The following is a 17,033-nucleotide window of genomic DNA, read 5'->3' on the forward strand; positions in this document are numbered from 1 at the left end:
AGTGGAATGCAGTGCTCACTCTGAGCCTGGGGCAGCTCGGAGATTGACGGGTGGCCTCCCTTCCCTGCCTGTCACCTGACTTCAACTTGGTGGCTCACTGACCCTACCTCTTCTGGCTGAAACAAGAGTGAGGTGGTAACCACCACCCTTGGGACGCTGGGGAGAACCACATCTCAAAACGGAGAAGACGGAGTGGAGAGGCTCAGCTGGGCACGGAAAGTGTACCTAGAAAGTAGGTCGGCATTTTTCAGCCCTACTAAGTATTGGGTACACGGTAGTGGGTAAGGCAAGGAGGGAGGCATGATCAGAAACACTCAGTCAACAAACATTTTGTATCTGTTGAGAAATTACTATACATCAAAATCAGTACTGAAGGGGGTGTTATATAGAATCAATCCCTTCAACAAATGTTTTAAGCACCTACTAGGTGTGGGGTAGGCTTGATGTTGGGTGGAGAAGGGGCAATGCATAGAATCACTCATTCACTGAATAAATGTTTAATGAGCATTGTATTAACACAAAGACATAATGAGCCAAACAGCCTTATTCCCACTGTAGGGTCAGGGCTCTCTGAAAATAGTACCTCCGGATAAGGAAACTGAGGCAGCAGAGCCTCCCACAAAGGTCTCATTGCTGAGGGCACCAGGCCCTGAGCCTCAGGTCACCCAGCATCCTGACCCAGGCTGGCCCTGCTGGCAGGGGCCACCTCCCTGTCCTCCCCCCACATTTCCTTTCAGGGCCCTGACAATGAGTCATTAGTAAAGGAATTTTAATGGCAAAAGCACACAGTTCTGGGTCTGTGGACGAAGACCATCCCCTGGGGCTGTGTGGAGACCGCAGTGACTGAACAGCCAAGGATTTCTGGTCCCTTGAAAACATCTCTCTCACGACTTTCCCATCCTTCCCTCTCCACAGCGAGAGCTTAAAAATATCCCACCTCCACGCTTGCCACCTCAAATGGAACCAGTACTTAATTTGTAACCACTGAGGGGGAAGGAGGGCCGCATCTGGCCATCACCACACGACACCGAGTGTCCCTGGACAGTCTGAACTGCCCCTTGGTCCAGGCATGGTCAGGAGGCAGCTGTAATCAGAGAACCCGAAATGCTAACAGGAAGGGAAGAGGCTGGCTCCCCGAGCAGTGACTTTTCCACAGAGGTGCCCCTCGGAGGCTCATGGGCGATCTGCAGGGTGCCGCTCTGTGCTCAGCTCCACGAGGGAAGCATCGGGTTAACCACGCTCTGTACTGCAGGACTTCTTGGAACCCTGAATATGCTGATGTGCTTTGTGAATCTATAAAAAGGGGACGTCTAGTGCAGCGCTTCCCAAACTTATTTGACCACAGAAACCTTTTTTTTTTTTTTTGCAGAGAGATTACTGCATGGCACAGCTTAAAACCCTGAGCTTTAACCAATGCGTGCATGGAGCCCCTACCTGCACGGCCCAGTGCTAAGTGCTGAGGATACTGGAATAAAAGGAAGACAAGGCCCCTGCCCCACGGGAGGGCAGGGCGAGGCCAGTGTGTAGGGCAGCCCTGGAAAGGCAGCAGGGGCAGGGGAGGCAGTGGAGCTAGAGGAAGCTTAGGGCTCCAGCAATGACAGGAAAGTGACAGGACCACTAAGGTTGGGGAAGGGGGGAGCAGCAGGGAGGGAAATGTGGACACTCCCCTCAATTCTTCCCACCTTTGAACTGGCTGAGCTGGTGGTCTTTCCCATCTGAACCGTCACTAGGGGTTTTGGTCGTCAGTCCCTCACACACCCGACTCTCAACCACATCTATGCTATTGAACTTGGGCTCACATCCAGAAACCAGGGCACAGCTATTCACAAATTCAGTAATTGAAGTCATTAGCGTTGACTCAGAAATCATTTTTTCTAAGTCTCTCTCTTGGAGAAGCTTTTAAGACCCTTTAAATTGGTTAATGGAAAGTTTAGAGACGAGAATGGAGCCTAGGCTGTCAGTTCCCCGTTCCCGTCTCCCTGGCTCTCCCCAATACACTCAAGGGCAGAGTGATGAGATAATCCCATATCTGCTTTATTAAACTCCATGCATTTCTGGCACACCCTTCACAAGCAAAGACCACTCAAAATCCACACTCTCCTGCTCCAAGAGTCCAGGTACTCGATCTCCATTCACTCCCTCACATCCACAGGACGATAAAAACACTTCCACGTAAAATTACAGTGTGAACAGCACAGAGAGCCCTGGACCAGGAGTCAGGAGGTCTGGCACCCCTCCTGGCCTGGTGACTCATAAAGCCACGTAAACACATATGCCTCCTCAGGTCCTGTCCACAGTGCAATGCCCACACCAGCCCTGCGGAGTCGGAGGGCAGACACCATTGCTCTTGGTCTACAGCAGAGGGACAAGGCGGTGAGTCAAGCTACTCACTGCTCCAAGGTGACGTGGCCATGCACAGCGACATGGCCAGAACCTGGGCCTCCACACACTCTCCTCCTCCTGACGGTGCTGGGGCAGGTACTTAAGGTTCTTTGGGAAGGTGGGTGGATGACTGGCCTCTTCTTTGGGACTCAAGTTGTGGTATCTCTCTGAGAGCCCACAGGCTCCATCTTTAGGGCTGAAGTGAGAAGGTCTGAAAAAGGTCAAACAGATACATCAGGGATTTAGGCAAGAAAACTCCTTACTTCCCAACCAGACACTCATGAATCCGTTGGAGAGGAACAAAAGCGAACTGATTCAGTGTTCCCCGAGTTTTAGCTGCTCATGGAACCACCTCAGGACTTTTGCCACCTCTCTGGATCTGTGTTCCCTTCTACGCAATGTCACAATGCTTTCCTTGAACTGGATTCACTGTTCTTAATTTCTGTGAAACTATAATATGCTAGTCACATTGTTAAATGATATATTAAATATACACTACTAAAATAAAAACTATCAATTTGAATACCACCTAAAATCCTCTTGTGAACCACCAGAGGCACACATATCAGATGCTGGCAAAAATATGATGTAGTCTTGCCCTGGCCGGCGTGGCTCGGTGATTAGAGCACAGGCGGCACTTGCGTGCGTGTGCGCGTGTGTGCGGCAACCAATCAATGTGTCTTTGTGACATCAATGTCTCTCTCTCTCTCCCCCCTCCCTTCCACTCTCTAAAAATCAATGGAAAAAATATCCTCACTCCTCTGGTGAGAATTGAAGAAGAAAAAAAAAGATATAGTCTAAGCTTGAGGAAACTATCGGGAGGGAGAAGGTAACTGATTTGCTCCAAGACAAAGGCTGAGGTGAGGACCTGGGTCTCCGGAGCACTCAGTGCCGTTTTTCACACGTCACTGAATGAATCCCTTTTGTGCACAGACCAGAAATGCCTGTGATTTATCCACTGCTCATCTGTGAGGCTACCAACTGAGGGGAAAGGTCAACGTCATTTATTAGCCATGCACTTGAAACTGCTTGAGAACTTGGCTCCCACTTGATTTCCACCCTGGAAAGGCATACTGACCCCTATCTTTATTGCCATCCAACTTCCTCCCTGCCCTCCCCCCTGTACCAGTGAGAGGTACCAGTGACTGATCTCACCTTAGCCAAAACCCAGTCTGACGACACTCCTTTCCAAGGAGTGTGGGGGGACAGCCATATTGGGGGCCTTGGGGCTGGCTCTGAGATGGCCACTTCTACAGAGGAGGCCAAGGTTCCCTGTGCTCCAGGCATGTGGGAGGCGCGAGGCTCCTGCCAGCAGGGTGTTCAGGCTGCAGAGGGAGGGGCTGGAGAAGGACTTCAACCCTGTGACTGCCAGGTCCTTGGGCCCCGAGGCTGCGAGGAGAGGTGAGAGTAACTCTTACTCATGCTGTATTCTTGGACTCCTATTTTGGAGCAAGGATCTCTTAAAGACTTGGTTCCCCCTGGCACTGTTAACCCACCCAGCCCGAGTGACTCATGGGTGAGCAGGGCTCTCGGAGCCCTCGCAGGGTAATGCAGGGCGCCAAGGCAGCCTCAGGACGTTGTCTCTCCTGGAAAATCACCAGGGCAGCTGCCATTTATTTAATACCTACCGTGTGCCAGCCTTGCTGAGCCCTTTATAGTCATCTCATTTAACCCTTACAACTACTGGGTGAGTCAAGTACTACTAGTACCTCAAAGTCAAAGGTGAAGAAACTGAGGCTCGAGGACATAGAGCCCAAGTTCAGTGACAGCACAGGGGTCAAAACAGGTTTGTCTGACTCAAAAAGCTGTGCTCTTACCCAACCACTGGGGCAGGAAATAGCAAGGAGACCAAGAGCTATTGCCACCCCCTTCTCTGACGGGGAGGGGCCCGGTGGGCTTTGACCTGCACCTGCACCTGCTGCCTCCATGGACAAGAGGGTCCGCAGCCTCTCCCGGGCGGGCTCATTCCCCAGAGCCGCTGACTGCTGGTAACATCGCACAGCCTCTCCCAGGCACCTCTGCACACCAAGGCCCTTCTCATAGCAAATTCCCAAGTGGTACCTGCTCTGTGAGTCCTAAAGAGAAAACGGACAGACACACAGATACACACTGCTTGCTTTCATCCATGAAACAAATGCTCTGTGAAACAAACGCTAGGCCATGCTGCCTGGATGCCAATGCCCCCGGTTCACAGACACCAGACACCCCCCAGCAACAGCTCGGGGTCTTCACGTGTCTTCTAGATCCCCTGGATTACAACACGTGTAACGACGCACCTTCTGTCTGTACAACTTACAACATGCTTTCACACCTGTTATCTTAGTCAGATTTTGATCCTCGTGACAACCCTGTGAACTAGGAGATAGGCAGGCATTACTATCCCAATTTTAGAGATGAGGCAACAGGTTTGGATTATTAAGTGACCAGCTCAGTAGTGCACTGGTTAATGTGTAACACCTGGCTCTGCGGGAGAAAAAGCCCTGTTCTGTAGCATTCAGCAATTTCCATGGTGCAAATACTCTGGCCATCATTGATTTTACATATAACAGCTCTCACAGGCTGGTCTGAGCCAGCTCAGCACACCACTGGACTTGCGCAGGTCACACGTAAATCAGCAAGAGCTTGAAGCTGGCCCAATTCTCCTATCAAAAAGTCCCCTAAACAAAACAGAACCCAGTCCCAGCTCCAAAGTCCTCTCCTTTATCAGAGCGGGTCTCCAAGATGCCTGGATATTGGAGATCTCATACCCCATTGTTGGCAGCAAGCCAAAGATACTGCACAGCTCTCTGCTCATCCAAGTATGGCTCCTTGGTGAAAAGCACCCCGAGGAAAGCTTGGGCCTGTGGTCAAGAAGGAAGGAAAAACATATTTTGGTTGCTGCCAGGCCCCACCCACCCCAGGTGCCCGGGAGAGACCCCACCCATGGCCCGCACCTCTCTCAAGCCTGAGTCTGCAGCCTGCTTCAGCATGAACACTGCCCTCTGCCGCTCAGGGTCCCGCGAGGGGGTTGGGCCTTGTAGCAGGAACCTGGCATAGCGGTACTGAGCCAGGCTGTGGCCCTGGCTGGCAGCCAGCTGGTAACAAAGGACCGCCTGGGGCAAAGGGAGAAACACCGTCACTGCAAGCGGCTTTTTCTTTGATTGAAAGTTTTAAATGTTATTTTAATTAAATAGTACATCATGATTACGGATTAGTCAGAAAATGCAGATAAGCCAAAGAAAAATTTAAATACAGATACAACGAAAAATAGAAACATACAATCCCAAGAAATCCTGCCTCCTAAAGATCATTCTGTTAACATCTCAGTGTACAGCCTTGCAAATTTCTTCATATATATGCTTACATATGTACACATATATACTATATATATTTAAATATGTGTCTAGAGGGAGAACTACATTCACTATTTTGTGACCTATTTTTTCATATAACAATACACCATGAATGTCTTTCCCAGACAATACATATAGATCTAGTACATTATTTTTAAGGCCCACAGAGATGTTATTAACCAATTCTCTACTGAGGAAACTTCAGGTTGCTTTCCTTTTCTTTGCTATCATATACAATTTTAAGAAATACATTCTTGTATATAACATCTTTCTGTACTTGTTTTTTTTAAAAAAATATATTTTATTGATTTTTTACAGAGAGGAAGGGAGAGGGATAGAGAGTTAGAAACAACGAGAGAGAAACATCAATCAGCTGCCCCCTACACACCTCCCACTGGGGATGTGCCCACAACCAAGGTACATGCCCTTGACCTTGGACAAACCCAGGACCCTTCAGTCCGTAGGCCGACACTCTATCCACTGAGCCAAACCGGTCAGGGCTATCTTGCTGTTTTAGAATTAATTAACCCACTCACCATAGTAATACTCTAGGCCCTGAGGGTATAGCTGCAAAGAAGAAAGACCAGGGCCCGACCTACCTGAGTTTGAAATCTAAATTCCTAGAAGTTAGAGCTTTGTAAAAATGTTTCCCGCGCAGGTGGGAGAGAGACTGGACTTCCCCACACCCTGCCCACTGCTCATTTCCGGAGGTCACTCTGGGCCATGTGGCACAGGGGATGGGTCTCGGGACAGGAGAGGAGGTTGGTACCTTGCCAAGGTCCCTGGAGGTGCCTCTGCCATACTCATGACACAAGCCCTCGTTGTACTGTGCTTTGCTGTAGCCACGCTCTGCTGCTTTCTGGAAGTAGGAAAAGGCCGCCGTGTGGTTCCCATTCCTCATGTTCTCTGTCCCTGTAAGAAAGCACAGGGCGTAAACGCTCACAGCTTCCCCTGGGAGCTTCCCCACATCCTCGGCCAGGTACCCACAGCTTCTTCCTTTCTTTTTGGTGCTGGACATTTGCATGTATTTCCATTCTCCGAATATTTCACTGGTTTGCCATACACATCAGTGGGCTCTGCCCTCCTCTACACCATCCTCCTCTTGGCAACAGGATGCCGATTTCCCTTTGGGACTAGCCCTCCCCCCAGTGCTGTCAATCAACGTGTCTCCTCTCTTCCCAACCAATGAGAATCTCCCTCAGAAATCTGACTCTTGATCTCTTTGTGACAGGAGAGAAACAGCTTTTGCAGTTTATTCTGAGGACAGCACTTTGAAGGCACTATAGGTACTGCCCCCTGGGTCCACGGGCTTCCCTGATGCCTGTCCGTTCTGAGGCTCGGCAGGTCAGCAGGTCTCAATAGACTCCTGTTGTGTTTTAAGTTAGCCAGAGTGGGTTTAGGCTGTTTGTGACCAACACAACCTCACACAGCTGATACTGTTACTGTTGCTTTATGACAACACTGTGAGAGAGAATATAAGAGAGCAAAGACCTGAACTCAGGTGTGTCCAAAGCCCAGGTTCTTTTATCTTCCAAATAAAAAGAAAAACAGGAGAGGGGCTGGGCACAGCCAATTCTCAACTCTAAGCCTTTGCTCAAGCTGTTTCTCCTGCCTGGGATATCTTTTTCTGCCTCCACCATCTGGCCTTCGCATCCTGTTTCTGCTCTAGAACCTGCAGACCACACTCAGGCTTGAAACACTTTTTTGGCACTTACTTAATATACGAGCTTTTTTCTCCGAACTAAAATGTTTCAAGAATATAAGCCCTGTCTCCTCAATTAGACTAAAATCCTGGAGGCAGATGCAGAAAAAGAATGCAAAAGAAATAACTTTGCATAGGGTGAAAGCTCTATACAAATGCAAAATATGATTATGGCTTATGCTCCTTTTGTGTTCTGTCACAGTGCTTAGCACTTGCTGAATAAATGAATATATGAATGAAGGAATGGGCAAGAAAATTCTCAGAAGAGACTGTCTGCCCATCAGAAACACAAAAAGCTAATGAGGCAGAAGCCAGGTTGCATTCAGCCGGCAGTGAACTGAAGTCGCCTCCCTGCTGCCTGAAAACTCTCCCACCAGGATTCACAGAGTCCTCTTGTCCTTGAGAAGGCTCAGAGGGCAAAGGATCCCACCGTCCCCATTCCCCACACTGGCTCTACCAACATACCCAGATCCATCTACCCTTCTCAGTCTCCTCTGCCTCTAACCTAGCCCAAGCCACCATCACATTTTGCTTAGTCATCAGCAACAGTTCAACCCAGTCTCCTGTTCCCTTCTCTGGCATCCCTTTAATCCACATCTGTCTACAGAACGGCCAGAGAGATCTTTAAAAAAGTAAATCAGATCATGTGACTGCCCTTCTTGCACCAGTGTAAAATCCTCTAATGCAGCGGTTCTCAACCTTGGCTGCACATTAGAATCACCTGGGAATCTTTTTAAAATTCTGATTTCTGGGCCTCATCCTCTGGAAATTCTGTTTCTTCGTTACTAATGTTGTGGCCCCACCCCATAACAAAGAAACAGAATTTCCGGAGGATGAGGCCCAGAAATCAGGATTTTAAAACAATTCCCAGGTGATTCTAATGTGCAGCCAAGGTTGAGAACCACTGCTCTAATGGCTTCCTATCTTAGCAAATCCACACTGTACCATGGCTCAGAAAAGCTCACTTGATCTGGCCCCTGCCAGCTTCTCTGACTTCATTCTCCCTATGATCTCTAAGCTCCAAACACACGTACCTTTCTTTTGTTCCTCAAAAAGCAAAATCAGTCCTGCCTCAGGACCTTTGCACTTGTTGTTGCTTCTACTTGAAAAGCTGTTTCTCCAGATGGAAACAAGACTGGCTTATTTTTGTTAATCAGGTCTCAGCTCAAGGATCTCCCCATCAGTGAGGCCTTCCAAATTAAACGTTCCTTGCCCAAATTATGAACACACTCCCCTGTTTAATGTTGGTCATAACATTTATCACCATCTGAATTCTCTTTATCCGTTTGCCAATGTATTGTTTTTCTCTCCTTCAACTCGCATGTTAGTTCCACGAGAGTAAAGGCTTTGATTGTCAAACACTAGATCCCCAACACCTAAAATACGGCTGAGGAAAAGGTGAATGCTCCATAAATTTGTTCTGAATGAATCCCAGCCTCTCACTCACCTGCCTATTAGACTCCAATAGATGCTGCTTGGGAGTCTGGGTCTCCACATTAGAAGGCCTGAAACTTAAGACAAGTCACTATGGAAACCAGGACACATGGTGGAGAGGCATCTGCGTCTCCAGATGTGGGTAAGTTCTTACTCATGCACTTGAGGGCCTGCTCCAAACCTCAGGAGCCCGTTCTTGCCTATGTGGCAGAGCATGCAAGGTGTTCTCCAAGATTTATTTCCTCCTTCTTAATAGTAGGCATATGGTCATTCAGCTAAAGACTACATTTCCCACTCTCCTCTGTGATGAGGGTGGCTGTAAGCCTACATTCTGGGCAATGTCCTTAAAGGGAAGGAGTGGCCCTTTGCTTTCCCACCTTCCCCCCTCCAGCTGGCTAGAATATGGCAGGATTTAGAATAGCCAACTAGGACCTCAAGATAGGAGCCAGTTTGAAGAATGGCAAACATGTTTGAATGAGAATGGGTCCCTGACACCACAGTGCCCCCATGCTAGATTTGTTTACCTACCTGGGAGAAAAGAAACTCTCTGATTTAAACCAGTCCCTACCGTGACTCTATTTGACCTTCTCCATACCCTTTCCGTTTTCCCATCTGCCTGCCTTGAGGGAGGGTCCACCTAGTTACCTAGGAAGTTGAAAGCGATGGAAACACTGAGTTGGAAGAGTTGCTGAATGGAAGTCACAGCCTCCTCGAGGGAAAGCGTTTTTGATTTATCTTGTTCCTGGGAAGAAATACAAAGACTCACCATGGGGGAGTTCACTGGGATTGCCACCTGCCCAGAGCAATGTTAGAAAGATCCAGGTGGCCAAATCTGGACAATACCTGCTTTTCACCAGTGGGCTGAGGCTGGGCTGGTTTTGCCTGGGAGCTGAAGCTACTGCTGGCATGCAGGAAGCTGACACCACTGGGATCTGCAAGGGAAAAGGCCAACAACCAGCCAGGGCAAAGGAAAAAGTAATTTCTCCTTTTCTCCCACTTTCCCAGTCTCCCAGCCCCTCCAGCCAGCACCACTGCCAGGAACCACAATAACCGTGAACTACCTCAGGAAGCCTGGGGCCTCACAGGAATGACAAGTCCCTTACCTGGCATATACAACAAGAAATGTTCATCAGTCCAACTCCCCACCCCGCCCTGCCTTCTGCTGGTTCTAGGAGGTAGGGACATACCTTCCTCAGGGGGCTCCTGAGGATCAGCTGCTCTCAAGGATCCGTGTGCGGAGGGGCTCTCGGGCTGAGTGGAGAGTTCTTGCTGGCCCAGCCTGGGTTCCCTGAGGCCAGTGTGCCTGGGAGCCGGGCTGTCAGGGCTGGGGAGAATGTGCCTCCGCAACGCTGGAAGAGCCGGCGACAGCAGTCACATTAGGAGAGGATCAGTACAGTGAGCTCGGGGAAGTTTTGGGGACCAAAGGAAGAACTTGGAAACTCCAGTGACACCTCCTTCACAGACCTCCTCCTCCATTTCCTTTGCTGGCTTCCCTCTGCACGGGTTTAGAGGGGCCCACATTTACGCTGACCTCCTGCCTGAAGCATAAATCACTCTTCTGCTTTAATCTTCCAGTGGCAAGGAGGGATCTACTTTATTTATTCATTGTTGTAGCACCAGCACCTAACACTTTGTTGATGATAATACCGATAATGATGGTACCATGACAATAAGGGCAAGAATTTAAACTAATACTGAGCACTTCCTATGTGTCTATGTGTCAGGCACATATGACCTTGACATATATTAATTCATTTAGTCCTCCCAAGAAACCTATTATTACCCCTTTTTATAGATGAAGAAACTGAGGCATAGGGAAGTTTAAAATGACTTGTCCAGGGACCCAAGACTAGTATACAGCAGCTCTGGGGCTTGAACCCCAATAGTCTGACTCCAGAGCCTTAACCAATTGGCTTCATTGCCTCTGTACCCTGGTACATAATAATTACTCAATAAAGATTCATTTATTAATGAATGACTGAGCAGAGAATGACCTAACTGGCTCAGGGGTAGACAGGAAGCCACACCTAATATCTACAGTCTACTGCACCCCAGTGGGGCTCCCTCCATGGAAGGTGATGGGAGGACATTGGAGGGTAGGTGTGGCCCACACCCTGGGTGGATGGAACTTCCTCACATTCTCCTTCCTCTGACTTCAGATAGGAAAGGCAAGGAGCTGCTGATGGCTCTTTTCCTGAGGTGTGTCCAGAGATGCTTCCTGGCCCAGAGAAACTCCCAGCCCAGCCCTCCTGTCCCCAGGACTGAGAACTCACAGGAGCACGGATGCCACAGGGGAGATGAGAGGAAACAGTCCAGGGGACTGCGCCAAGAGCCGTGCTCCGCTCGCCGAGGTCCTGCTGGCAGCGATGCCTGGAAGTGGATCTGCCTTGCCAGCTGCAGGGCCAGCACAGCCAGAGTGCCCTGGGAAAGACAGCCCATCAGGGACACAGCTGTCACCAGTCAGCCCGTACAGTCCTAGCCTGCAGCTCAAACATCACTTCGAGAAGCTTTTCCTGACCCCTAGTGGGGGCAGCTTCCACTCCACACTCTCACAGCACCCAACTTCCCCTGGGGAACCCTGATCGTACTGGTACCTAAGCAATCATCTCTCCAATTATTCCACTAAGGTCTGACTCTCCTGTTAGTCTTAAAGCACCACGAGGGCAGCAGGAACCATGTCTGTTTTCCTCACCAATGTATCCCCGGCACCTAGTAGGGTGCTAAGATATACATGCTGAATAAACGCACGAGTGAGTCACTGAATAAATAGTCTGAGCAGGCAAAAGGATAGTGTGGTAAGTTGGGGCTTGCCACAAAGGCAGGGACAGGTCAGAGTTCCCCACCAGGCTCACTCTCCTTCTCTAACCTGGCACAACTCTTCCCTTCCCCTCGCCCTGACCAAGCCACCCCACCACACACATCTTCACAGGTGCAGGCTTGTTGAAAGTGTCTCTTCTTCCACAGGTCTGCAGAACACCTGAGCTAGCTCCTACCCAGTGCTGCTTGGTTTTCCCTCCCCCTTCCTATATATTGAAAGGGACACCCAAATACTTAGTGTTGCAACAGGAACTGGGCACAATGACAAACAAGACAGACACAGTTTCTGCTCCAGTGGAGTTTATCATATTCATTGATGGAGAAAGACAAAAACCCAAATACACAGAGAAAGAACTACAAATTATGCTATAGGAAACAAATCAGGGTTTACACAGAGTGTAAGGAATCAGGGAAACCCTCTCTATTGAGGTGACGTGTGAGCTGAGGCCAGAAAGAAGAGAAGGCGCTGGCATTGTCAATAACAGGGTTATGTACCAGGCACTGAGGAAAGCTTGTGCTCAGGCCCTTTCACGCGGGCAGCAGTGACAGGGCTGAGGGATGGCATCAGGACACCTGGGATCCAGGTCCAGTTTCCAAAAAGACGCTGGGGGATCACCTTAGGGTTTGGATCTTTGGTAAAATGGGAAAATGCTTGCCCTGGCCGGTGTGGCTCAGCTGGTTGAGCGTTCTCCTATGCACCAAAAAGTTGCTAGTTTGATTCCCAGTCAGGGCACACGTCCAGGTTGCAGGCTTGGTTCCCAGTCTGTATGTGTACCAGAGGCAACCAATCGATGTTGCTCTCTCACATCGATGTTTCTCTCCCTCTCTCTCTCTCAAAAAACTAAAATATCAATAAAATCTTTTTTTTTTAAGGGAAAATGCTCCCCTCTCCAAAGTGTGTTATGTCTCTAGTCCACAGCTTCCCAGACAGAAGTACCCCTGTCATGGGAGACATTCCAGGCTCAGCTCTGCTGATGACACCCATTTACAGATGAGACAACTGAGACTCAGAGAGGTGAAGTCATTTGCCAAAGTACACAGCATTGAAGTGATAGGGATGAGATGTGACAGACACAAGAATGATGTGTGTGCCAACTTCATTCAAAATACCTTATAAGAACAACCTGTAAGGCAAAGATTCTGCCCTGCTAGATTGAGCATCTGATTTTATAGATCAAATTCAACAAATATTTATTCAGCAACTGTTATGGGCCAGGATCTGTACTAGGTGCTTTTACAAGCCATACTAGGTGCAGCAACCAAGCTATGGAGCATGGTAGGTAGGAGTATGAACTCCAGAGTAAAATCTGGCTCCTCTACTTAAGAGCTGTGTGACCTTAAGCATGTTACCTAACGCTTCAGAGCCTAAGTTTCCTCCTCTATAAAATGGAGATATTTCCCTTACAAAACTTTCGTAAGGATTAAACAAGATAAGGCACAGATAATACTTTACTTTAATAAAGAAAATATTAGCTATTTAGCATTATTTATTGTCAGCTCCATGAAGGCAAAAATCCTATCTACCTTGTTCTCCACTATTTCCCTAGTGCCTACCAAAAATGCCTGGCTCAGAGGAGTTAAATAGAAGTTTACTGAATAAAAGGAGGAATAAACACATGGAGGGCAGGGGATGGGGAGTGTGGCTCTATATCCCTAAATATGCTCCGAAGTCACGAGTTACTCAAAATGTGAGTGTGGGCACAGTGATGCCCTAGCTCCTGTTTCTAGACTACACGTCCATGCAGGATCATTCTCACCCACACTGAGGGGTAAGGACAGGACTGAGGAAGCCTTACCCACGATACGGCATCCCACAAGGTGTTCGGGGAGACACGGCCAGACATCCACTGGAAGGCATCCTTCCATCCATGGGACCGTGGGCCCCTGCTTGTGCCTGGACCTGGGCCATGGGGGTCTGACCTAGATGATGTAATGGCGGTCATTAAGTTCTGTCCCAGGTAAGAGGGAGAGGGGGGCCAGGAGAGGAGACGAGTGAGGGGATGGCAGTATCTCACCTGTCAAAGCTTGGCACAGAGACCAGCAGAGTCGAGGAGGTAGCTTGAGACCCATCTGGGCTGGTGGGCTTGGGGGTCACCCCCCGGAGGCCAGGCCCAAGCAGACGGGGAAGAACTGTGCAGAGCAACAAAAACCAGTCACCTCCATTTAACAGAATTGAGGCAATGGCAGGCCCACCCATCTTCCCTTTGATACTTGGAACCCCAGCCCAGGAACATCTGATTCTGCAAAAGTTCTTAAAGGATACATGTGGGAATTTTTTGCCTAGTACAGATTGTAGGGTGCCACCCCAGAACCAATAAGCCAGATTGTTCTGGGTGGGGCATCTATATTTTGTTGCCCCTGGCAATTCTGATGCCCTCCTAGGGTTGACAACCACTGTTCTAAAATGACCAGGCATTCATACACAAATTGAACTCTAGCTCAATATTTGGAGCAGTTTCATTGGCTCTGCCTACGCCATTGGCCTCTACACCAGTGGTTCTCAACCTTCCTAATGCCGCAACCCTTTAATACAGTTCCTCATATTGTGGTGACCCCCCAACCATAAAACTATTTTCGTTGCTACTTCATAACTGTAATTTTGCTACTGTTATGAATCGTCATGTAAATATCTGATATGCAGGATGCATTTTCATTGTTACAAATTGAACGTAATTAAAGCATAGTGATTAATCACAAAAACAGTATGTAATTATCTATGTGTTTTCTGATGGTTTTAGGCGACCCCTGTGAAAGGGTTGTTCGACCCCCAAAGGGGTCGGGACCCACAGGTTGAGAACCACTGCTCTACACCTTTTATTGACTCCACCCACCACCTCGTTATTTGGCTCCTCCCCCTTGAATAGCCACACCCATCTCCTTGGCTCTAAGCTCCACCCTCTTCCCACTAGCTCCACCGACCCTTCAAATTCCCTCAGTCCGTCCCCGGGTGTGCAGCCCCGCCCCTCCAGGCCCCGCCTTCCCCGCTCCAGCCCGGTCCGCTGTAGCTTTGGCTCGGCCCGCCCTCCTGCCCCTCCTCCCATCCCGAGCCTCCGCTGCCTCCGGACGCGCAGCTCCCACGCCCCTCACTTCTGCTTCGGAGTCCCGGGAGGCGCCACATGTCGTCGCCGACACCAGAGGCTCGCAGCCGAGAAAGCGAGGCCAAACCGCGGGACAGCGGTACGGCGGCCGCTGCAGCGCCCTCCGGCCGGCGGAACCCGGGGAAGCTCCCAGCCGGCCAATGAGAAAGGGGCCCCGCCGGAAGGACGGTGCTGGGCGAACGGAAGTGGGGTGGAGGCGGGTTGTGGGTAGCGGGAGGTGAAGTGCGGCAAGGGCACGGCCACGTGGGCTGTGCTGGCACGAGCCGGGGGAGAACGCGGAGGCGGGAGCTCGCGGCTGGCAAAGCTGAGCCGCCCGAGAAGCGGGACTAGGGCTGCCTCGGTGGCGCCAGAGGCTCTTGCAAAACACCGTAGAGACGCGAAAGGGGAACAGCCCTCCTCCGGCCGCGATGCTGGAGGAGGTGGGAGTAACGAGACCCATTGGGCGGAGAAGAGCCTTAGGGTCTCAGGTAGAAACCCCGTAGTCCAGGCTCCCCGTCCAAGGCCCTCCGCCTGCAGAGGCGGGCCGGGCCGACGGGGTAGGCGGTGAAGAACTGCACAGGCAGGCCCTGATTCCGGGGTCCCGGCTCCGGCTCGGCTTTTGTTTCACCGCGTAGCCTCTGGCCAACCCCCTCCACTGTCTGGGCACCAGCCTTCGTAATGAGAGGGTCAGAAAGAGTGGTCTGGCCCTAACTGGTTTAGCAGGAACAACTTGAGTTGCTGTTTTTAAAACACCTAAGAGAGACCTAGCTGGTTTGGCTCAGCGGATAGAGCGTCGGCCTGCGGATTAAAGGGTCCCGGGTTCGATTCTGGTCAAGGGCACATGCCGGGGCTGCGGGCTCGATCCCCAGTAGGAGGCAGCCGGTCAATGATTCTCATTGATGTTTCTATCTCTCCCCTCTTCCTTCCTCTTTGAAATCAATAAAAGTATATTTAAAAAATAAAATAAAATAAAATACCTAAGAGAGAACCCCCCGCCCCGCTATACAAACACCTGTTGCTAATCAGAGCCCTCATTTTCAGACCCAGCCAGTGCCACTGATGTGTGTTCTTTTGCTGGGAAAAGCATGGTTCCTCTTCCACTGCACTTGAATCCATAAGATAAAGCAGCTCAAATTCAAATATAAGGTGTGTAGATTTCCTCCTCCTTTTCCCCAGGTGCCTGACTTCTGGGTATGTAGAAGTCTCCACCTGGGGTAAAAGTACTGGGGGGTACCTACTTTTAGACACAGGCAATTAATGCAACCAGACTGATATATTCATATGTTCAATTTTTGAGCCATATGTCAGCCACCATCCTAGAATCAGAAGACGGAGTAAAGAGCACTTGTGGCCTCCAGGAACACATGGTCTGTTGTTTTAAGTGTGGCTTCTGGAGTTCCACAAATGGTTTGAATTCCAGCTTTCTTACCTCCTAGCTATGTGTTCTTGGGCAGTTTACTTAACCACTTTAAGCCTCAGATTCTTCATCTATAAAATAGGAAAAATACTCTCATGCAATTGTGAGGCTTAAGTAAAATAGTATGTTTAAGGTGTTTCGCATAGTTCCTGGCACACAGTAAGAGCCTTTTAAGTGTAAGTTGCTCTTAATTGTACTGGGGGAGGTGAGTAGGCAAAATAAATAGATATTTTCCAATAGTGAAAAATAGATATTTTCCACTGGGTTATGGGATACCAGGAAAAGATTCTGAAAAGTAGTTGCATTTGAGCTAGGCCCTTAACTATAAGAGTTTGCCAGCCAATCAATGATTCTCATCATTGATGTTTCTATCTCCCTCTACCTTCCTCTCTGAAATGAATAAAAATATATTTTTTTAAAAAGAGTTTGCCAGGTGAAGAAAGGCACTGCAAGCAGAAGAAACAATAAATAGACTCAGACATGTGAATATTAGGGAACTATTCAGAAATATCCTTGCTTTGGGATTTGGGGCAACCACTTTTCATATACCTTGTGTTGCTGCCTCAAAATAAAATATGCATACTGGTTCGGCTCTGTTCCTCCTGGGACTTCCACATTCTTTTTCCACTCAGCCTGTCTTGTAGTTTATTTTATTCTTCAAGGTTCAGCCACATCTAGCGCGTCAGTGACAACTCCCCAACTATTGGAGCCCTCACTGCTCTCCACTTTTCCCAGTTTCTCTAGCACTTAATTTCTTACCACACAATTTAGCAGTAATTACATGTTGCCCTGTTATTTACCTCATTTGTGTAAGTCTAGTCTCTCCAGTTCTCTCCCTCAGGGCAGGGATGGCATTTTCCCATTTTGTGTCC

At 49.2% G+C, this 17,033-nt stretch overlaps 1 protein-coding gene across 2 annotated transcripts; it reads right to left on the reverse strand.

Moving 5' to 3' along the window:
* Window positions 1–481: 481 nt before the first annotated feature.
* On the reverse strand, window positions 482–14,901 carry KIAA0141 (KIAA0141 ortholog). Of its 2 annotated transcripts, none has more exons than XM_006086429.3 (13): window positions 14,755–14,901; window positions 13,683–13,797; window positions 13,464–13,587; window positions 11,124–11,271; window positions 10,038–10,199; window positions 9,694–9,782; window positions 9,496–9,592; window positions 6,484–6,626; window positions 5,316–5,474; window positions 5,130–5,222; window positions 4,298–4,457; window positions 3,538–3,771; window positions 482–2,593 (listed from the first exon to the last, which is right to left on the reverse strand). In XM_006086429.3, the coding sequence occupies exons 1-12, from the start codon at window positions 14,783–14,785 to the stop codon at window positions 3,539–3,541; spliced, it is 1,554 nt and encodes a 517-aa protein (XP_006086491.1). In that variant the 5' UTR covers window positions 14,786–14,901; the 3' UTR covers window positions 482–2,593; window position 3,538. The 2 variants fall into 2 exon arrangements, with proteins under 2 accessions (XP_006086491.1, XP_014309265.1); XM_014453779.2 differs by having other exon boundaries at window positions 4,292–4,457.
* Window positions 14,902–17,033: the final 2,132 nt, after the last annotated feature.

This window comes from Myotis lucifugus, unplaced genomic scaffold (assembly GCF_000147115.1).
Source record: "Myotis lucifugus unplaced genomic scaffold, Myoluc2.0 scaffold_28, whole genome shotgun sequence".
Classification (NCBI taxonomy): Eukaryota; Metazoa; Chordata; class Mammalia; order Chiroptera; family Vespertilionidae; genus Myotis; species Myotis lucifugus.

Bases quoted from the DNA above. Each gene is read 5' to 3' on its own strand.
- KIAA0141 (XM_014453779.2), bottom strand. From the start codon at position 14,785: ATGTGGCGCCTCCCGGGACTCCGAAGCAGAA. The intron at 9,783-10,037 runs GTATGTCCCTAC...TTTCCCTTGCAG, and splicing joins TCAGGAGCCCCCTGAGGAAG to ATCCCAGTGGTGTCAGCTTC. The intron at 5,475-6,483 runs GTACCAACCTCC...CCTTTGCCCCAG, and splicing joins CCTCCAGGGACCTTGGCAAG to GCGGTCCTTTGTTACCAGCT.